General features: G+C 46.9%; 2 protein-coding genes across 2 annotated transcripts in view; one reads left to right on the plus strand and one right to left on the minus strand.

Moving 5' to 3' along the window:
- LRRC27 (leucine rich repeat containing 27) overlaps positions 1-5,548 on the minus strand; it is a 46,834-nt gene extending 41,286 nt beyond the window's left edge. Inside the window, 3 exon segments of the mRNA XM_058435882.1 lie at positions 253-383; positions 4,007-4,264; positions 5,204-5,548. Of these exon segments, the coding sequence (XP_058291865.1) occupies positions 253-383; positions 4,007-4,216 (341 nt within the window). The 5' untranslated portion in view covers positions 4,217-4,264; positions 5,204-5,548.
- A 602-nt stretch (positions 5,549-6,150) lies between these two features.
- Positions 6,151-22,407, plus strand: part of STK32C (serine/threonine kinase 32C) — a 118,424-nt gene continuing 102,167 nt past the window's right edge. Inside the window, exon 1 of the mRNA XM_058435884.1 lies at positions 6,151-6,261. Coding sequence (XP_058291867.1) covers position 6,261 — 1 coding nt within the window. The 5' untranslated portion in view covers positions 6,151-6,260. The remainder of the gene's footprint in view (positions 6,262-22,407) is intronic.

Raw genomic sequence — 22,407 nt, forward strand, 5'->3', positions numbered from 1 at the left:
CAAAAATCACACCAGCCGCCCAGCAAAAAGACACTGTGGCTACAGCATTTGCTGTGGCACCAAATATCCCAAGTTACAGTTCTGTGTTGGGTACATTCAGCCGTCGCACCTCTTAGCTGGCTTTAAAAACACTATTAAATGTTTCTATTCTGAAGTAAAAATTCAATCAAGAGTAAAGGACAAGGAGCGAAGGAACAGGCACTGGTGCACTTAAAAGATAATTTTTAAAATCTGGCAACATAAACAACTTACTTGTGATTTCCAATCCCGGAAGGAAGCGCCTTAATTCTATTGTACCGGAGGTCCAGCCAGGTCAGGTTCGGCAGCAGCTGAAAGAAATCTTGAGGAATCACACACAGGGCATTCCTTTGCAGATGCAATTGCTTCCGTGGAAAAGGGAATCAGAGAATGTTTTGTCAACCAACTAATTTTTAAAACATGATATATCCGAAATCTATTTCCAAAAGAACTACTAACAACCAGAACCATATATACTAAGTTAAAAAACAAAAACCCAATCTCTTACCCTTAAAAGATGTAAACAGTGGACGAAAGAATCAGAAAGAAAAGCGCCAGGACTCCTCCCAGCGGCCTTTGGAGGGGGAACTGACTTCCTGAAGAGCCGGCACGGTTGCTGACTGAGCATACCACTTGGTCTATCCCAAAGCCTTTGACATAGTCCGAATTCCGGGGCCCCACACTCAGTGTCTCGGCCCTTTCTCCAGTGCCTGCCGCAGCACCCGGCCCTCGGCAGCCCCCGAAATTGCCTGCTTACTGCGCAAATAGCCAGAGGCATGTCTGGTCTGGGGGACTCAGCCCAACTCGATCATTAAAACGAAACTAAAAGACAGGGACAGAGATGTCTGCTGTGGTGTTCTCTACGATCAGCAGCAAACAAAAATAACCTTAGCGAGCATCATTTCAGAAGCAGATTGATACATCGACCCAGTGACATTTTAAAGTCATTATAAATAAGGGAAGGTGGAAGATGAAATGTATGCACACTTATTTTAGCTGTGTAAAATGCAAATAACATATATATAATTTTACACTCACAGTGTGGGAGAATAATAGCTAATTTTTACAATACCGTCTTTAATGCTGCTGTGTTGTTTATACTCACATTATTATATATATTTACATCCATATCTGTATTTACTGAGGGAGTAGAAACAGATGTTCGGAACAATGATCTGGAAGCCAGACTGCCTGGATTCACATCTAGGTTTCAAAATCTATTGGCTGCATGACCTTGAGCAAGTTCCTGAACCTCTCTGTGCTCCAGTGTCCTCATTTGTGAGATGGGGCAATGTGGGCAGCACTAAAGAACAGCACGTGGATTGGCTGTTGTGATTACGCTGCCTTCTCTACGAAACACACACTGCACATTGCACAGAGCACCATGTGCCTCCCCATTCCACCTTCAACACCGTGTCCCTGATCCAAATCACTGACAGATTCCAATTGGAGAAACACTGACTGGAAAAATCACACTCTTCATGAAGGCATTGGAAACAGTGTCTTATCTCTGTTAGGAAATTGCCAGAGTCACTGCTTGCTGGCAGCTGGCTTGGTCTCCAGAAAGCATCCTGGCAATCACAGGTCACAGTGTGCCCCCACGTACATGGGTGTGCACCCCCCACATACAGGCATGTGCGTGCCTCCACGTGCTGCCTTTCTCGGGCCTCTGCAGCCGTGGTTTTACGCTCCTTGGTCCTTTTCTTTCCCGCTCAGGGCAAGCTGATTCCAGTGCTCAGCTTTGAATGTTCTCAATGTCAGTAAAAGGAATCTCAGAAAGATAACACTCTTCTTCCTCCCCAGCACCTCTGGAAAGCCAGGCACCACCTGTGACTTGGAGCTGGTTATGGTTGAAGCAAATAATGTATACAGTGGTCCATTTCCAAGACAAAGTGCCTGGAATCGGCTTAGGTCAGCAAACTACAGAAAAACAGGATGCACTAGGCCCCTGCTTGGATAGCCGATGCCTGCTTATTGGCCATTCCCCACCCCTTAGTTGCCCTCACCCAAACCAAAGATGATTAGTCTAAGATGAAAGTTTACTAGCCTGCCAAATAGCTCATTTTGTCTGTTCTTATTGGCCTGCCCAGCTACGTAGGTCATAAGTCAAATACTTGAAGAGCCCCTGAGCTGACTGGGATTGCAATGCATTGTGGGCCACGACAAAATAAAACAGGACAACCCTAAAGAAAATACCTAGAGCCCCCGCCCAACAACCAATAGGCAACATCCAGGAAGACTGTGACCCCATAGTACTCAGCCTATGAGGAACTGAGGGAGGAACCTGTGCCCTACAGCCCCTACCCAACAACCAATAGGCAACATCTGGGAAGACTGTGACCTCATAGCACTCAGCCTATGAGGAACCGGGGGAGGAACCTGTGCCCTACAGTCCCTACCCAACAACCAATAGGCAAAGTCCAGGAAGACTGTGACCCCATAGTACTCAGCCTATGAGGAACTGGGGCGGGACCTGTGCACTAGGGGACAAATGGATTGTTGTAACCCTGCTGGGTGTGCCTGCCCACCAGACACCCAATCTTGCAAGACTGTCATTAAAAAGTCTTTCTTCCACTGGTCTCTGAGTCCATTCTTTGGGTTTGGATGGGTAACTTTGTTTCTCATATGGTGAACAGTGAGTTGGCTATGTCACAATACAAGTTCCATCTTTCCTATTAGGTCCTGGGAGCCTCATGTGAGGATGTGGGATCTCTGGTAGTGCTGTTTATGACTTCAGCGACTGCAGCCACAGCTGCAGAAAGTCTGCCACTCTGATTACCTCATTTAAAGACTTGATGCCATGGTAATAAAATTTATACTGACATTTGTCTTCTGAAAGATATAAACAGTTATCAAGTTTCTTCATTAAGCCTGAAGACCTCTGGAATTTCCTCCTTCTCCCTTTATGCATAAAGGTAACGGAAACCTCAGGGCTCTGCTGGATCCCTTATTCAGGGCTGAGGATATCTGTTCATTAAAAGTGACACCTGTGTAGCAGCAGCCAGGACAAGGCAGGTCCCTGTGACCTGTGCCTCATCCTAGATGTCAGCAGGAAGGAAAGAAAGAGCAAGACCAGCGCTGCCCTGACAGCAAAGACAACGCAAATGTAGTTTATAACTTAAGCAGCCACTAAAAATCTAAATATGTAGCTCTTGTAAAAGCACTCAGAAATGTCAATCTGGCCAGGTGCGGTGGCTTACACCTGTAATTCCAGCACTTTGGGAGGCTCAGACAGGCAGATCACCTGATCTCAGGCGTTCAAGACCAGCCTGGGCAACATGGTGAAACCCCATCTCTACTAAAAATACAACAAGAAAGTCAATCAGTATCATAACTATGTTCCAGACACTGAACTTTCACATTATTCATTTTCACAATAAATGATGTGAAAATATGATCATTCCGACATTCCAGATTAAACCAAATGAGGTTTAAGGAAATTCTGTGAGTCCTAGCAGGGACAAGTGCTGCAGGGGGAACCCTCAACTGTCTAACATCAAAGTTGTGCCCTCATAGAAGCTTTCTCCAGAAATCACACGGACAAGACAGCATCTACTGTGGACTGACCCGGAGAAAGGCCGGGCACAAAGTAAAACCAGTGCGTGCAACACGAGCAAAATCATGGGTGAGAACAAAGTTTTTAACTGTTCATGTTGCCTGATTTTCTTTAAGGTTTTGTGTTTTAATTAAGAGACCAAGGGTGTTTGGCAGTAGTTTCTACCACAGGTTTTGAGAGATGAACTGCAAGGAAGGGAACAGACACCTTCATCTAAATAGATGTACTATTTCCATTGGTTGGTCCCCATCATGAATTTCCCATTTTGTTGTGATTGGCGTATGAAACTATGAGTTAACCTTTCCTCTATTTCATTTTAGAATTCATCACTTCCAAAGAGAAAGAAGCCTACAAATAAAGCCCAGGGGTAGATTCCCATCTCTGTCTACAGGGGACCTGTGGGCACACAGCCTGAGGAGCAGCCCCACTTACTTGAAGGCTGGGGACTCTGAAGACCTCCTCCAAACGGCACAGACCACTTTCACTCAAGTCTAAAATCGGTGAGGAGGAAAAGATGATGCCTCCAACACCCTTGCGAACATCTTTGGAGGGGGTGGCAGGCAAGCTCCTAGTCTGACCAGCACCCTCCTCCAGATCAGCAGCAGCCATAGAGGGAACTTTGCAGGAGCTGCTTCCCTCCATCCGTTCTCTTCCAGGGACAGCAGCTCATCCTCCTTGGTCTGGAGTCACCTGGAGACACAGGAAAGGGAAACGTAGAAACAACTAATTATACCGAGGCAAAACAGAATAGCTGTGTGGCAGATCTACAGTACGTTAACTTGCTTTAAAAGCTATCATTTCACAAGCAGTAGCAAAAATTTGACTTTTAAACATGTAAAAAAAAAAAAAAAAGGAATACGAAGAGGTTCAGATTTAAATTCTCTGCTTTCACTTTGTACAATGGAGTTCCAAGATTTAACTCCTGGAAAACGCAAAGGCGCACAATAGTAATGATCATTTTAGGGATGTAAACAGATCAGAACATTTCAAAGCCTGTAAATCAACTGCAACGCTTCCATGAAATGACTGGGGGCGAGTGGAAGTTTGCACTGTTTCTTATCTCTGGTGTGGTTCTGTGCCATTTGAACTATGTTTTTAGTTTCTTGAGGCCAGGAAGCCTGTCTTTTGTTTACCATTTTGACCCAGTGACCAGAACTAAGTCTGGCTAACACCCAGTTAAGCACCGGGGAAAAACCTGTTAAATTAATCTCAAATTTTCGTTGTCCAGAAACACTTTTACTCAGAAGTATTGTTCACCAAAATCTCATTCAGCGAGGCACACTTCCACTTGCAATTTCCAAACAATTTATTCAGCAATAAGAATCAACGTGGGAATGCATCAGTTCATCTAATTCAAGTCACTCAGCCCAATGATTGGCATATAAGGCGTAGATCAGTTAGGGAACCGCCCCAGGGGCGCAGTTAATTGGGGGGGGTAGAGGCGACACTGGGACCCAGCAGGGTTTGACCCCAGGCGGCCTGCATTCCATGGAAGCCTGCGGGCTTTTTCACGGTCAGTTCATTTGTTTTCTCCGAATCACGGAACTTAAAACAGAGGAGGGGAGGCTTCAAACCTCAGAAAAGGGAAAGTATCGTAAAACCAGAAGTGAAACAACAGCCTGGACTTACACAGTGCCCAGGCAGCGCAGGCTCCGTGGGGTTTCCGAGGCTGCCTTTAAGGGATCCCCCACGCACGCCCACCCCCGCTCCCTGCCTCGGTTTCCCCATCCGGGCGAGGCTGAGTTGGATCCGACGCTCTGGGCCTCACATTCCAGGCCTGAGGAGTGTAGCCTTTGCCGTCAGCATCGGGGCTGGAGCTAGGCGACAGGGCACAAGGGGCCGAGGCACCACCTTCCTGCCGCCGCCCGCCTCGAGGGCCCAGCGAGCTGGCCGTACCCGCCCCGTCTCACCTGCCGCGCCCCCGCCCACTGGAGCGCTGGCGAGCCCCGCCGCTGAGAGCAGCAGCCCGACAATGGAGGCCACCCAGCCAACGCGGTCGCCATGGAGACGCCGGTACCGCAACGCGCAGGCGCCACGCTGCGCGCGCGTGTCTGTGGTGCGCCTGCGCGAGGGATGTGGTGCGCCTGCGCGCGGGGGTGTGCGTGTTGTGGGGGGCCTGTGCCTGCGTGCGGGGGCGGGGTGTGGGTGCCCCTGCGCGGCAAGGGGTCGGGGTGTGGTGCGTCTGCCCGGGAGGCGGCGGGGCGTGGTGTGTCTGCCCGGGAGGCGGCGGGGCGTGGTGCGCCTGCGCGGGGGCGGCAGCGGGGGTGGTGCGCCTGCGCGCGCACGCACGCGGCCAACGGCAGCATGGCGGCCCTGAAGGGGTCTGGAGGGGCGACCGGCCTGGCACAGAAGGGAAGGAAGAGAGCGGGATGCTGAGGGCAGTCTGGGGAGCCGGAGGGCCTGGGGCGGGCGGGGCTGCTCGAGGACAGCCGAGCAGAAAAGAATTGATGCTGAGGCACCACCTTTGGAGCCGCCCTCGCTGCCTGTCCTTCCCGCTGGGCTCACTCCCCGCTTCTCTCCTGGGGCTTCCTGGAGTCACTTCCCACATGAGCTGCTTGTCCCCAAATCTTGCCTCAGGGCTTGCTCCTAGGGGAACGCAGACTCAGACCGTCCTCCTTGGAGAAGTAAGGCTGCCTCTGCTGAGTCTCCTGCAGTGGACGGAGGAGTGAGGGGGGCGAGGAGACGCAGTGAGTGTCTTGAGGAAGGGTTTTGAGAATTTGGAAGAAAATGAAATGACACCGGGCGGGAGGGGGGGTGCTCGCGTGGTCATGTGGAACCCTGGAGTCCCGTGCACCTTCATTCCAGGATCCAACTGTTAATGAAAAGTAGCACCCTCTATCCCACCCAGAAACACTCTTGAAACCCGGACAGTTTAGGTGGAGTCAGCCATTATTTCACTTTTTTTTTTTTTTTTTTTTTTTTTAAGGTGGAGTCTTGCTTTGTCTCCCAGGCTGGAGTGCAGTAGCGTGATCTCAGCTCACTGCAACCTCTGCCTCCCGGGTTCAAGCAATTCTCCTGCCTCAGCCTCCCCAGTAGCTGGGACTACAGGCGCGCGCCACCACGTCCAGGTAATTTTTGTATTTTTAGTAGAGACGGGGTTTCATCATGTCGGCCAGGCTGGTCTCGATCTTCTGACCTCGTGCTCCGCCCTCCTCGGCTTCCCACAGTGCTGGGATTACAGGCATGAGCCACCGCGCCCGGCCTGACTTCACTTTTTTAAGGAAACGACATAATTATATGGAGAAACGACTATCCACTTTGAGGGAAGGGACGTTTTATTTTTGTGAAGAGATCACAGTAAGAAACGTTTTTAGGCCAGACACGATGGCTCATGCCTGTAATCCCAGCACTTTGGGAGGCCAGGGTGGGAGGATCGCTTGAGGCCAGGAGTTTGAGACCAGCCTGGGCAACCCAGTCTCTACAAAAATAAATAAAAAAAAAAAATGCTGGGTGTGGTGGCACACACCTGTAGTTCTAGCTGTTTGGGAGGCTGAGGCAAGAGGATCGCTTGAACCTGGGATTTTGAGGCTGCAATGAGCTATGATTGTGCCACTGAATGTCAACCTGGGTGACAGAGCGAGACCCTGTCTCAAAAAAAAGTTTTCATGCATACCCAACTATCTACCAATCAGGAAGCCGAAAGCACAACCAGTACCTTCCCAGGAGCATGGGGAGGCCAACCTCCTGGGCAGAGCAAGGAGAGAATGGGGAGTGGCGTGGGTGGTGCCGTGAGCGGCGAATGAGATGGAAGCTTTCAGCACAATGCTATTTCTAACAAGGTTCAGCATTCCAGTATCTCTTTTCACAAATAAAACATTTACTAACCATTTGAGCGTATTCCCTCTTGCTTGTTATTGTTGCCTCAGGTTGTTTCACATTTTTCATGCTAAATTAATTTTTGTAGTCAGTAGTTAATTGTACGTACAAGCATGTTTCGTCCTTTTCTGTGCTTGTTTTTGCCCAGCCAGATTGTATCCATTGGTAGCCTTTTGGCAAGTCTTCTTGGGTGAGCCTCCCAGCGTAGGAACGAATGAAGTGTTCGTTTTGATCTGATTCTTGAGTGGCTGTGGAGCTAGTGCCGCGTTCCCTGTTGAGTCATTTCCTGTCGTGGTTTTAGGACCTTCCTGTGCAACTGCCGCTACCCTGCCAGAGAAGTTTGCTGCCCGTGGCATTGCCACTTCCAAATCTAGCTTCTCTTTTCATGTCTTTGTTCTGAAATTTCGCTGTGGTATTTCTGAGTATGGGTTGCTTTGGCTATGTTGCCTGGTGCTGGCCGTGTCTTCTCACCTGAGATAGCAAAGTTTCAGTTCCCAGCCCTTCCCGGCCATCTCTCCTCCCGTGGCACCTCTGCACCCTGACGGAATTCTTGTTCTGGATCTCCTAAAAGGGAGTAGGTTGCACCCACTCAGTGTCTTCTCCATCTCTCAAACTGTGCCTCCCAGTGTTGGTCTCTGTGTTCTGGGTTTACGATCTTCCAGTTTACTAGCTCTCTCTCCGTCCAATTTGTTTAATCTATGGAGTTTTGAAATAAAACCGCATTGGTCTCTATTTCTAATTTTCTTTTTTGTGTCTATTCTTATTTCTTCCAGTTTTTGTTTTATAATCTGTTTTTAATGTTCATGGGTGTTTTCTTTATCTACCATGAGAATCCTAAGCACATCTATTTATTTATTTTTTGAGACAGGGTCTCAGTCACCCAGGCTGGAGTGCAGGGGTGTGATCTCGGCTCACTGCAGCCTTTGCCTCCCAGATTCAAGCAATCCTCCCACCTCAACCCCTCAAGTAGCTGAGACTACAGGCATGTGCCGCCACGGTGGGCTAATTTTTGTATTTTTTGTAGAGACAGGGTTTTACCGTGTTGCCCAGGCTGGTCTTGAACTCCTGAGCTCAAGCCATCCACCTGCCTCAGCCTCCCAAAGTGCTGGGATTACAGGCGTGAACCACTGCCCGGCCTAGACACATTTATTTTATACTGTGCTCTATTGTTTTCATCTCCCCTGGGCTGAATTTACCAGTTGATGGCTGGCACTGTTATCAGTCTTGGAGTCCTGTGTTTTGAAATCTAGGCTTGCAGGCTTCTGCAGAGGGGGCTTATGTTCTGTTTCCCTGGGTATTCACTGTGTGTCATGCTCTGGCAGGAGCCTCCGTCCAGCCGTTTGTGGTCATACTTGGGTACTTGTCTGGCCTTGCCGTTGGGAACTGTAGATCCAGTCCAGGAGCCAGCAAGAGGCTGGGCCGAGGGCTGTCCTCGTCTCCATCCCCAGTTATCGCTGCAGAAGTCGTATGTTTTTTCACATTCCTTTCATGGAAGCGAAACCGCCTTTGCAAAATTGTAACTGAGGAAATTATGACAGTGAAAGAGATCAGACCTAACCGACTCCATCTTGCTTCTAACTTTTACGCTGTCCTTGTTCATTCCTGGGCATAGGCCAAACTAACTTTGGGAAGGAACTCAGTTCATGGTTTGACTCTGAAACAAAATGGGTAATAGCCCTTTCCCGAAAATACCCCCTTCTTGCCCAGGGACCAGTCTGCCTTTGCACTAACAAATTAGGTACAGTATTAGAAATTACAGGTTAGGGGTCCTGCAGTCTCTGGCTCCAAGAGTCTAAACCTCCCCAAATTGCTCCTGGGTATAACATCACTATTGTAAAACCCAAGATCAGAGCTTGAGATATTTTGCAAACCCTGCACTCCATAAATCAGCTGACACCACCGAGACCTGTAATCTGGCTCCAGCAGTTCTGGCACCCACCCAGGAGTAGAAAACAGCAAGGAAACCTCACTTCAACCCCCTATGATTCCATCTCCAACCTGACCAATCAGCACTCCTTATGTCCCAAAGCCCCACCCTCCAAATTATCTTTAAAAACTCTGATCCCAGAATGCGCAGGGAGACTGAGTAATAATAGTAAAACTCCGGTCTCCTGCATAGCCAGCTCTGCGTTAATTACTCTTTCTCCATTGCAGTTCCCCTGTCTTGGTAAATTCGCTCTGTCTAGGCGGCAGACAAGGTGAATCCATAGGGCAGTTACAGAGGCAAGAGACTTATTCCAGCCCTGGTTTTCAGCGATGCTCCTGGCTGCTCTCCACTACTCTCAGGCACTTTCTGCCCCTCACTCTTCGGGGACAGCCTTCCCAAGCACCTTTCCCTCTTTCTGGGCCCAGAGCCCCCACAGGCCCAAAGTCTGGGTCCTGTGTGCTGCTATGTGTTTTTGATTCATTTTTGGTCTATGAAGTGTTGCTGGTTTTTAAATTTTTCTTTTAAAAATTATCTATTATAGGCCAAGCATGGTGGCTCATACCTGTAATCCCAGCGCTTTAGGAGGCTGAGGCGGGCGGATCACCTGAGGTCAGGAGTTTGAGACCAGCCTGACCAACATGGTGAAACCCCCGTCTCCACTAAAAATACAAAAATTATCCAGGCGTGGTGGCGCATACCTATAGTTCCAGGTACTCGGGAGGTTGAGGCAGGAGAATTGCTTGAACCTGATAAGCAAAGGTTGCAGTGAGCTGAGAGCACGCCACTGCACTCCAGCCTGGGTGACAGAGCGAGACTCCATCTCGGAAAAAAAAAAATTTTTTTTTTAAATAAAAATTACCTATTGTAGCCATGGGTGGGGAGAATTGTGGGGAGGGCCTCTGTATTAGTTTGTTTTCATGCTGCTGATAGAGACATACCCAAGACTGGGAAGAAAAAGCGGTTTAATGGACTTAAAGTTCCACACAGCTGGGGAGGCCTCACAATCATGGTGGACGGTAAGGAGGAGCAAGTCACATCTTACATGGAGGGCAGCAGGCAAAAAGAGAGAAATCTTGTGCAGGGGAACTCCCCTTTTTAAAATCATCAGATTTCGTGAGACATATTCACTATCACAAGAACAGCCTGGGAAAGACCTGCCCCCATGATTCAGTTACCTCCCACTGGGTCCCTCCCACAGCACGTGAGAATTCAAGATGAGATTTGAGTGGAGACACAGCCAAACCATATCAGCCTCTAAGCTTGAACTCGCAATACCATCTTGCCCAGATAAAGTAATATTTTCCATTACAGGAAATAAAACAGTTTTACTCTGCTTTAGTTTTTTTATGGAATACCTTATTGTGAAGCTGCCATAAGTTATGTGTGATATTTTTCCAATAATTAATATTCTTCTACATTGTAAACCAAAAACAAAATTTGAAGTCCCCCAACTAGCTGAATGGACCCCTCTTGTCCGTCAAGGGGATTCCAAAGAAACCTGAAAACTAGTTCAGACCAGCAGTGGAGGACTGGGCGTGCCTCCCAGTTCAGACCGTGACCAGCAGTGGAGGACTGGGCGTGCCTCCCAGTTCAGACCGTGACCAGCAGTGGAGGACTGGGCGTGCCTCCCAGTTCAGACCGTGACCAGCAGTGGAGGACTGGGCATGCCTCATGATACTCCTCTCCTTTTGGGGTTAGACAAACTCACCAGCATTAACATTAAAATAGAGATCTTGGCCGGGCCAGGTGGCTCACGCCTGTAATCCCAGCACTTCGGGAGGCCAAGGCAGGCAGATCACTTGGGGTCAAGAGATCGAGACTAGCCTGGCCAACGTGGGGAAACACCATCACTACTAATAATACAAAAATTAGCCAGGCGTGCACCCATAATTCCAGCCACTCAGGAGTCTGAGGCACAAGAATTACTTGAACCCAGCAGGTGGAGGTTGTAGTGAGCTGACATTGCACCACTGCACTCCAGCCTGGTGGCAGGGTGAAACTGCGTCTCAAAAATAAGAATAAAATAGACGTCTTAAGGCTGACAGAACAGACTCTGTAGCAATAAGACACCAACTCCAACTGACTCTGGCATAATATCATATGACAGATAAAGAAGGAAATCAAGATAATTACCCCCAAATTTATTTTCCATATCTTGAAATGGCCCTGCAAAGCTGTCTTTTGTGGGGCGGAGATTTGTATCTCTAAAGAATCTAACATAACTGGATCTTTACCCTTCCAGGCCTTCCCAATCCTGAAGAGATGAACTGAGAGTCTAGCACCCTTTAAAGGTCTACATAGGAAACCATGTTAGTCCATTTTCATGTTGCTGATAAAGACATACCAGCCGGGCGCAGTGGCTCATGCCTGTAATCCCAGCACTTTGGGAAGCCAAGGAGGGCAGATCACGAGGTCAGGAGATCGACACCATCCTGGCTAACATGGTGAAACCCCATCTCTACTAAAAATACAAAAAATTAGCCGGGCATGGTGGCGGACTCCTGTAGTCCCAGCTACTCTGGAGGCTGAGGCAGGAGAATGGCGTGAACCCGGGAGGCGGAGCTTGCAGTGAGCCGAGATCGCGCCACTGCACTCCAGCCTGGGCAACAGAGCGAGACTGTCTTTAAAAAAAAAAAAAAAAAAGATATACCAAAGACTGGGCGATTTACAAAAGAAAGAGGTTTCATTGGACTTAAGTTCCACCTGGCTGGGGAAGCCTCACAATCATGGCGGAAGGCAAGGAGGAGCAAGTTGAGTCTTACCCGGATGGCAGCAGGCAAGAACTTGTGCAGGGAACTCCCCACCCGCCCCTTTTTTTTAAGGCAGACTCTTGCTCTGTTGCCCAGGCTGGAGTGCAGTGGTGTGATCTTGGCTCACTGGAAGCTACGCCTTCCGGGTTCACGCCATTCTCCCGCCTCAGCCTCCTGAGTAGCTGGGACTACAGGCCCCCACCACCATGCCTGGCTAATTTTTTGTATTTTTTAGTAGAGACGGGGTTTCACTGTGTTAGCCAGGATGGTCTCCATCTCCTGACCTTGTGATCCACCCGTCTTGGCCTCTCAAAGTGCTGGGATTAGAGGTGTGAGCCACTGCGCCTGGCCGGGGAACTCCTCTTTTTAAAACCATCAGATCTCATGAGACTTATTCACTATCATGAGAACAGCGCGGGAAAGACTTGTCCCCATGGTTCAGTTACCTCCCACCGGGTCCCTCCCACAACATGTGGGAATTCAACATAAGATTTGGGTGGGGACACAGCCAAACCATATCAGAAACATCAGAATTTACCATCCATTGTTTCTAACAGTAGCCACCAATGAGACTTCATCTACCAATAAGAACTTGATCTCTATAACCCCTTATCTTAACCCAGACACTCCTTCCTGTTGATTCATTCCAGGTCTTTAGGTAATAATTCTTTCAACCAATTGTCAATCAGAAAATCTTTGAATCCACCTATGATCTGTAAGCTCACTCTCCTGCGTCTCTCCCCATCCCATTTTCAGTTGTCCTACCTTTCTGGACCAAACCAATGTATACCTCACGTGTATTGATTGATGTCTTATGTTCCCCTAAAATGTATAAAACCATCTTGCAACCCAACCACCTTGGGCACATCTCAGGATCTCTTGAGACTGCCTTGGGCCATGGTCACTCATATTTAGCTCAGAAATAAACCTCTTTAAGTATTTGACAGAGCTTGACTCTTTTTGTCAACACCAAAAGAAAGGCAGTCTTTTTTTTAAAATGTAAAATATACTTTATAGAAAGTTGAATGTAAGGACAATACACATTTCTATGTAAGTTTACAGATTTCAAAATGGCCTAAAATTGTTTTTTGGAAGATGTTCAAAATGCCCGTGGCAGCTGATTCCATTTCTGCTCTGCTGTGCCTGCTAAACCAATCATCATACAATGTGACAACTGAAATACATTGCTCTTCCTTGAAAAGAGTTCAGACTGCAAAGTGAAGATGACCTCTGTTTCCTCATATAGGTCTTCTGAGAGCACAACACAGGACTGGGATTTTGCCAGGAAGATGTGGAATGGTGTGGAAAGACAAGAAGCTGCAGCCTTCAGGCTGCCATGGAAAAGCTGGGGGTGTGTTCTGTGGCCCATCAGGAGGGGGTGTGTAATGAATTTTTAATGAATTTCTCAGATGAGCCAAAGTGGTGAACTTATCTCAGTACCCAGGGAGACTCAGATGCATCCCCAGCTCTTGGCCTCCATTTTCCCAGCTGCTGTGGTTGGAGTGGGTCCCTGGAATTCATATGTTGGAAATTTGGTCCAGGTGTGGGGGTGTTGGGGGTCTTTAAGGTGTGGTTAGGCCATTAAGAGATTAATGCTGCTCTTTAGGGACTGGGCTAATTCTTGAGGGAGTGATTGGGTTCCCGCTCTGTCCGGACAGCATTAATTGCCACAAGGTTGGGTTATTATAACATGAGGCCACCCCTCATGTTTTATCCCACTCCCCCTTCCACTTCCCTTCTGTGTCATGACGCAGGACAAAAGCACCACCAGAAGCTGTTGCCATGCTCTTGGGCTTCCCAGCCCTCAAAACTGTGAGTCAAGTAAACATCTTTCCTGCATAAATCATAACCCAGTCTCAGGTATTCTTTATAGCAACAGAAAATGGACCAAGACACTGGCCTTGAGACTTGGGTGCAAAATGGTTTAGCTCCATCCATCACCCCATCCCAAGCCAATTTCATGGCCTGTGAGCCTCCAATCCCCATGCACCCCACCTTCTATCTTAAATTCTTTAACTTGAATTCATGTACCTAACATATACACAGGTTTTGGGGATTCAGACATAGACGTCTGTGAGGGCCATTATTCTGTCTACCACAATTAGATCAGCACATCTCTTGGAAAGGAACTGTCTTTATTGGAAGAAATACATTGATGAGGTGCCAGGGTGGGCAACAGTCTGTGAACATTGGTGTTGGCTTAGGCCAGTGAGAACGCTAGGGATGGAGTCTTAAGCCAGCCAGTGATGACACTATTCAGTCCATACAGTTAAGAGATACCAAGGGTGGGTGACCAGGAAGCCAAGGGCAAGCGCCTCAGTAACAATCATGATTCCTGGCCCATTTCCAGACTTGAGCCAGGTTTTGGACCCAGCATGCATTGTGCAAGGAGAAATTGATTTGGTGGAAAATTACACGGTAAGCCTATTGTAAGGGGTAGGAAGAATTCCCAAGAGGTTCAACAAAAACTAAGCAACTGAAAACGTCATTATTTCAGTAAGGACAAGCAGTAGGACAGGAAATAATCATAGTACACAGAACGAAAGGGTGGTGAGTTCGACTCAGGGCAGCACTTAGACCAGGGAAGAGACGTCCTCCTGCCCTGGGCTTTGCGTTTTAGGGGGCCTGCATTTCACAGACACAGAACCAGGTGTCTGTTCTTTTTGGTTTCGTAAGAACACTCTGGGATTGAGTAAGTGATCAAATGTGTTCAGGAGAGGGATGCACGAACCAAACCGGTCCCTGGGCCAGAGAGAATGGGGCTGAGACATGCACATGTTTGTGGAGAGAGCAGAAAACCATGACCTCCACCCCAGGACACTGGAGGAAGAACAGAGTGGCCGCTGCAGATGACCCCAAATGGGTGTCAGGCAGGAGGGCTTTCCAGATCAGGGTGCCTCCTCCCCCTGCTGGGTGGTATGGTCCTGGGAAGGGCTTAGTAATTCCAGGGCTTCTCAGATGCTGGCAACATTTTACGTCCTGTGCTGGTAGTTACACTGGCGTGTTCCCTTTGTGAAAGTTGGTTGAGATGCATGCCCATTACCTGTGTAGTTTCCCACAGGTATGCTATGCACCAAGGCAAGAGTTTAGAAACATCCTTAGGAGAAAATGTCAGTGAATTTTCCTTTGTTCTTAGGCTAAGAAAGGATTTCTTCAACAAGATATAAAAACACCATAAAAATAAATATTGGTAAATTCACTATGCTAGAAATACTCCATCAGAAAGATACCATAAGAAAATTAAGTCAGCCAAAAACTGAGAGAAGATATTGGCGATTCTTATATCCAATGAAGATTAGTATCCAGACTCTATAATCCGATAAAGATAGTATGCAGCATTCCTATGATTCAATAGGGAAAAGATAGAGATACGTTTATAGTAATAGGTAAAAAGATATAAACCAATAGCTCACAGTAGAGGATGGCCAATAAAATAAATGGCCAATAAAAATATAAAAGATGCTTCACTTTATTAGCTGTCAGAGAAATGCAATTTGGTCCAAGATTGCATTTCAGATGAGTGAGTCTTACACTCAGCTGGCACCAGCAAAGCAGCTGCCTTGTGTTGGTGAGCTGGTGAAGCCCACAGAACCCGTTGCTGCGAGAGGGTGTTCGTCAATATCTTGGGAGCATCTGGGGACTCCTGTGCAGGGTTGAATTCTCAAGTGCAACAGCCCCACAATTCCCCCTTTGGACTCTTCAGTAGAGAAGCAGACGGAGGCGTGCACCAGGACACAGGTGCCAAAATGTGCCCTGCGGGATCATGCATTTAAGCAAAAGCGCTGGAAAGGCCAGGACAAGAGAAAGCACAAATACATCACAGTGAAGCCAGACAAGGAAGCATCTTACAGCCTCAAAATGAATGAACAATAGGTGCTCGCAACAATGAGAAAAAGTCTTAGAAACAGCTATTTCCAGAAAAAAAATAAGTTACGGGAGACCTCATACAGTATGGCACATTTTTATGAGGTTTATAAAGCCAAGAAAAACTGGATGGCACTTTGCATGTGTGAATGGTAAAATTCTAAAACAAGAAAAAAATCCAGGAACGTCCCACCATCCAGGCTGGGGAGGGGGCAGGCCGGGGATGGTGGGGGTGTGTAGGGTGGGTGCTGTGGCTGTGTCCTCCACTTTCATGCTGATTAAAGATGAACACAGCCCATTGCCAGAGTGGTGAGGGCAGACTGTGATTAGTCATAACTGTTGCAACGGGTAAGAGTGCAGCGTGACCTGACTCAGCTTGAATCTGCACAGCGGTGACTGCAGGTTTTAAAGGGACAGTGAGGGGTGGGGGTCTGCTGGGGCTCAGGAGAGCTGGGGAAGTGAAAACTTAGAGTGGGAAGGGGGTGGGTCCATAGGAGACCTGTCTATAATAGGTTTGTTGACTACCGTTATGGAAGTGAGGCCCCACCCCGCAGAGGCTGGGGCATAGGGCCCTATTCTCAGGGGTTGCTGGAGCTAACAAGAGATCCTTTGGGCAGCTTAAGGTTTCTCAGGCAGGCATTTGGGGGGCTAGGTCACCCTCGGGATGCAGCCTGGAGTTCTTACAAATGATGCTGGTGTTCGTTCAATCCTTCATGGGCCATGTTGAGGCTTGGTGGAGCAGAGGGCCTGGAGGAGCCTGGCTTGTGTGAGGTCAAGGGCAGACTTGATGTTCTAACCCCCGGCTCCTCAGAATGTGACTATATTTGAAAATAGGGCTCCCTGTCCCCAGGAAGGCCAAGTCATTGCCACCATTGTGATTTCCTACAGTCCTGGCGCATCTGGCTGTCCTCACCCTCTGCTGGAATCTGTAAATTATTGGTCCAGCTTATCTGTCCATCTTACAATAAATGACATCTCCATACCCTGCCATGGCCTTGGGGTGGGTGCAGTGCACCTCACCATCCTGGGACTGGCTTGCCGTGTGGTTTGTTTGGCCAATGGGGTGTCAGGTGGGAGGGAGCAGAGAGTGGGATGGAACACGGTGAGGCCTGACTGGTCAAAGGGATGTTGAGGGGATGCCAGCGAGGTGGGCTCTGGATGCCCTCCCACAGCTACCGTCTTGCACCTTTGCATGTTCATGGGAGGCACATGGTGACCTGCTTGTCCCAGAAGAATGAGACACCCATAAAGTAGATGCGAGCTGCATCTGTGGCCCAGAGCCAAGACTGACCAAGCCCAGCCAAGCCCAGCCAAGCCCAGCCCACCTGCAGAGTGAGAGGCAAATGCTTGGCGTTCATGCTACTAATTTTGAGGTGGTTTATGTAAAATTATGTTGAGACTAGCCAACTGGCGTCATGTCACCCTCCACATAGCCTGCTGGGACAGTGTCTAAGATGACCCAAGGCCAACTCCCCAGAGGGTCCCCAAACTAGTCCCAGGCCAACATGTGCCTTCTTCCTGTAAACAGAGCCACTTCACTCACCCTCTGGTCTGTAACCTCTTTAAAAATTCCATCTAAGGGCCAGGCACGGTCCCTCACGCCTATAATCCCAGCACTTTGGGAGGCCGAGACGGGTGGATGGCTTGAGTTCAGGAGTTCGAGACCAGCCTGGCCAACATAGTGAAACCCTGTCTCTACTAAAAATACAAAAAATTAGCCGGGTGTGGTGGCAGGCACCTGTAATCCCAGCTACTGCTGAGGCAGGAGAATCGCTTGAACCTGGGAGGCGGAGGTTGCAGTGAGCCGAGATCGCGCCATTATACTCCAGCCTGGGCGAGAGTGTGAGACTCCACCTCAAAAAAAAAAAAAAAAAAAAAAAATCCATCTAAGGTGCAATAGATGAGTTTTATATTATGTAAATTATGCCTCAATAGAGATGACAAAAGGAAGGGAAAAAAAAAACCCTTGGCCACAAGCCATTGTGAAGACAATACCACAATTTTTATTCAATTTACAGTACATTTATACCATCCCCACACTCCCACTTTAGGATGAGTACCTCAGCCCCTGCATTCCCACAGCTGTCTGCAGTCTGTTCTGCTCTCACCCCAGCCCTAGGGAAGCACTGACTACACATTTGCCCGGACAATGGGGTGCACATTTTAGGTAGATGGAGTCAGACAGTATGTCATCTTTTCATCTGGTTTTATGTAGAATAATGATTTTGAGGTCCATCCATGTAGTAGAAGGCATCAGTATTTCATTCCTTTTTATTGCTGAATAATATTCTATTGTATGGACATACTATTTGTTTATCTGTTCACCAGATGATAGACATTTGGACTATCTACAGTTTGGGGCTATGAAATCATGCTGCTATGAATATTCATACACCTATCTTTAAGGCATATATTTTATTTTTCTTGGCTAGATTCCTGGTAGTGAAATTACTGGGTCATATGGTAAGATTATGCTTAAATTTAAAATAAATGAACTGTTTTCCAATGTAGCTGTATCATGACTGGGCGTGGTGGCTCATGCCTGTAATCCCAGCACTTTGGGAGGCCGAGGTGGGCAGATCACCTGAAGTCTGGATTTCGAGACCAGCCTGGCCAACGTGGTGAAACCCCATCTCTACTAAAAATACAAAAATTAGCTGAGTGTGATGACGAGCACCTGTAATCCCAGCTACTTGGGAGGCTGAGGCAGGAGAATTGCTTTAACCCAGGACGCGGAGGTTGCAGTGAGCCAAGATCACGCCACTGCACTCCAGCCTGGGCGACAAGAGAGAAACTCCATCTCAAAACAAAACAAAGCAAACAAAACAAAAAACAAAGTAGCTGCATCACTTTAACAAAATGTGAACTCCAGTTCTGCCACATCCAACCCTTGGTATTGTCTGTTTTTTTTTTAAGTCATGGCAATCCTAATAAGTGTGTAGTTGTATCTCATGGAGGTTTAAATTTTTATTTGCTTCTTCAGAGCTAGCAACAGTGGGCAGGAAGAAGAAAAAATAAACTAAAAGCAATTTAAAAAATTTTATTTGCCCAGTGACTCATAATGTTTATCACATTTTACATGTGTATTAGCCATGTAGCCATTTGTATGTCTTATTTGGTGAAATGTTTTTTCTTTTTTTTTTTTGAGACAAGGTCTCGCTCTGTTGCCCAGGCTAGAGTGCAGTGGCGCGATCTTGGCTCACTGCAACCTCCGCCTCCCAGGTTCAAGTAATTCTCCTGCCTCAGCCTCCCAAGTAGCTGGAACTATAGGCGCTAGCCACCACACCCGGCTAATTTTTGTATTTTAAGTAGAGACCGGGTTTCACCATATTGACCAGGCTGGTCTCGAACTTCTGACCTTGTGATCCACCCGCCTTGGACTCCCAAAGTGCTGGGAGCCACTGCGCCTAGCCTCTTTTTTTTTTTTTTTTTTTTTGAGACAGAGTCTCGCAGGCTGGAGTGCCTTGGTGTGATCTCGGCTCGCTGCAACCTCTGCCTCCTGGGTTCAAGCGATTCTCCTGCCTCAGCCTCCCGAGTAGCTGGGATTACAGGCACACACCACCACGCCCAGCTAATTTTTGTATTTTCAGCAGAGATGGGGTTTTACCATGTTGGCTAGGATGGTCTTGATCTCTTGACCTTGTGATCTGCCTGCCTTGGCCTCATTTTTATTTTTTTAGACAGTGTCTCACTCTGTCATCCAAATTGGAGTGCAGTGGTGCAATCCTGACTCACTGTAGCCTTGACCTCTTGGGCTCAGGCGATCCTCTAACCTCAGCCTCCCAAACTACAGGCACATGCCACCACACCATGCGAATTTTTTTAACATTTTTGTAGGGATATCACTATGTTGCCAGGCTGGTCTTGAACTCCTGAGCTCAAGTGATCTGCCCGGCCAAGAGTCCTGTATGTTCTGGGTACAAGTCCTACACCAGAAATATGATTTCCAATCTTTCCCCTTGTCTGTTTTCTTAACTGTGTATTTTTGAGTGCCAGAGTTTTTAACTTTGGTGAAGACCAATAAATGAATTTTATGCCTGTTTCATGCTTTTGGTGTCACATGTAATAACTCTTGGCCTAACTAGAGGTCATAGAGATTTTCCCCTGTGTTTTCTTCTAGAAATTTTATGGTGTTAGCGCCTGCATTTAGGCCTCTGATTCAGTTTGAGTTATTTCTGTAAGGGTCTAGGTTTATCGTTCTCATATAATTTTCAATTGTCCCAGTACCTTCAGTTTTCTTTGGGAAGGAGTTTTAAATTACAAATTCAGTTTCTCTTATAGATTATATTTTTCAAATAGTTTCTCCATTTTATTTGAGTTACAAATATAGTGTACTGGTACAAAATTTTCACAACATGCCTTTCTTAATCTTTTAAGTATCTTTTTTTTTTTTTTTTTTGAGACGGAGTCTCACTCTGTTGCCAGGCTGGAGTGAGTGCAGTGGTGCGATCTCGGCTCACTGCAACCTCTGCCTCTCAGCCTAGGTTCAAGTGATGCTCCTAATTTTTGTGGTTTTAGAGACGGGGTTTCATCATGTTGGCCAGGATGGTCTCAGTCTCTTGACCTCGTGATCCACCAGCCTTTGCCTCCCAAATTGCTGGGATTACAGGCGTAAGCCACTGCGCTTGGCCTCTTTTAAGTATCTTTAGACTCTGTAGCGATAGCCCCTTCTTCATTTCTAATATTCTAATTCCTCTTTCTCCTTATTCTGTAATCCTAGGGCTTTATACATTTTAATGACTTTTTAAAGGATCACTGGTTTGCTTTGCTGATTTTCCTGATCTGTTAGACAGGATCTCACTCTGTTGCCCAAGCTGGAGTGCAGTGGTACGATCATGGTTCACTGTAGCCTCAACCTCCCAGTCTCAAGGGATCCTCCCGCCTCAGCCTCCCGAGTAGCAGGGACTACAGCTGCATGCCACCACGCCTGGCTAATTTTTTTATCCTTATTTTTTGTAGAGATTGCGTCTCACTATGTTGCCTAGGCTGGTCTTAGACTTCCAGGCTGAAGCAATCCTCCCACCTCAGCCTCCCAATGTGCTCGAGTGACAAGCGTGACTCACCGTGCCTGGCCTCATTTTTTTAACTTTTTATAGCTCATCTTTACTCTCGTCTCCCATGAACATAACTTCCCATCTCTGCTACCTTGGCTTATAGTAGTGATTTTTAAGGTATGTAATTTATTTTTGAAATTTATTTTTTACAATTTATTTTCTTTTTAATTGACAAATAAAAATGATATATACTTATGGCATGCAACAAGATGTTTCAGAATATGTATACATTGTGGAATTTTTTTTTAGCTTCTTCAGACAGAACTTAGAAAATTGATTTTTAACATCTCTTATTTTTCTCATACAGGCATTTAAAACTAGCTGCATCTCATACATTTTATTAGTTTGGTTTTTATAATAATTCCATTTAAATATTTATTTATTTCCCTGTGATTCATTATTTGATAGTGGATTATTGTTTAATTTCCAAATGTTGGACTCTCTTTTATAATTGATGCTTAATTTCATTGTGTTCAGACAACACATTATATATTATTTCAATCCTTTGAGATTTATTGAAAATTTTCATTTTGTTTCAGGATATGACTTATCCTGTTTAATATTTCTTGCACACTTGAAAATAATGTGTAATATCAGTTATTGGTTATTGTGTTCTATACATGTCAATCAGGTCAACTTGCTTAACAGTGTTGCTCAAACTTCTATATCCTTAGTAATTGTGTATGTGTGTACCTGTTCTATCAATTCCTGAGATGGAAGTGTTAAACTCTGCTACTATGACTGGGGGTTTGTCTATTTTTCTCTCTGGTTGTCAAGTTTTGCTTTATATAGTTTGAAGTCTTCTTATTAGGTGCATACACATTTGGGATTGTTAGGTATTCTTTTTTTGTGCTATCTATTTATTTTACTTTAAGTTCTGGGGTACATGTGTAGAACGCGCAGGTTTGTTACATAGGTATACACGTGCCATGCTGGTTCGCTGCACCTATCAAACCATCATCTAGGTTTTAAGCCCCACATGCATTAGGTATTAGTCCTAATGTTGTCCCTCCCCTAGCCCCCAACCCCCCGGCAGGCCTTAGTGTGTGATGTTGCCCTCCCTGTGTCCATGTGTTCTCATTGTTCAGCTTCCACTTATGAATGAGAACACGCGGTGTTTGGTTTTCTGTTCCTGTGTTAGTTTGCCGAGAATGATGGTTTCCAGCTTCATCCATGTCCCTGCAAAGGACATGAACTTACTCTTTTTTTTTTTTTTTTGAGATGGAATTTCGCTCTTGTTGCCCAGGCTGGAATGCAATGGCACAATCTCGGCTCATCGCAACTTCCGCCTCTTCGGTTCAAACGATTCTCCTGTCTCAGCCTCCCAAGTAGCTGGGATTACAGACATGTGCCGCCACGCCCGGCTAATTTTGTATTTTTAGTAGAGATGGGTTTTCTCCATGCTGATCAGGGCTGCCTCGA

Source organism: Hylobates moloch, unplaced genomic scaffold, assembly GCF_009828535.3.
Source record: "Hylobates moloch isolate HMO894 unplaced genomic scaffold, HMol_V3 SCAFFOLD_3, whole genome shotgun sequence".
NCBI classification, from domain to species: Eukaryota; Metazoa; Chordata; class Mammalia; order Primates; family Hylobatidae; genus Hylobates; species Hylobates moloch.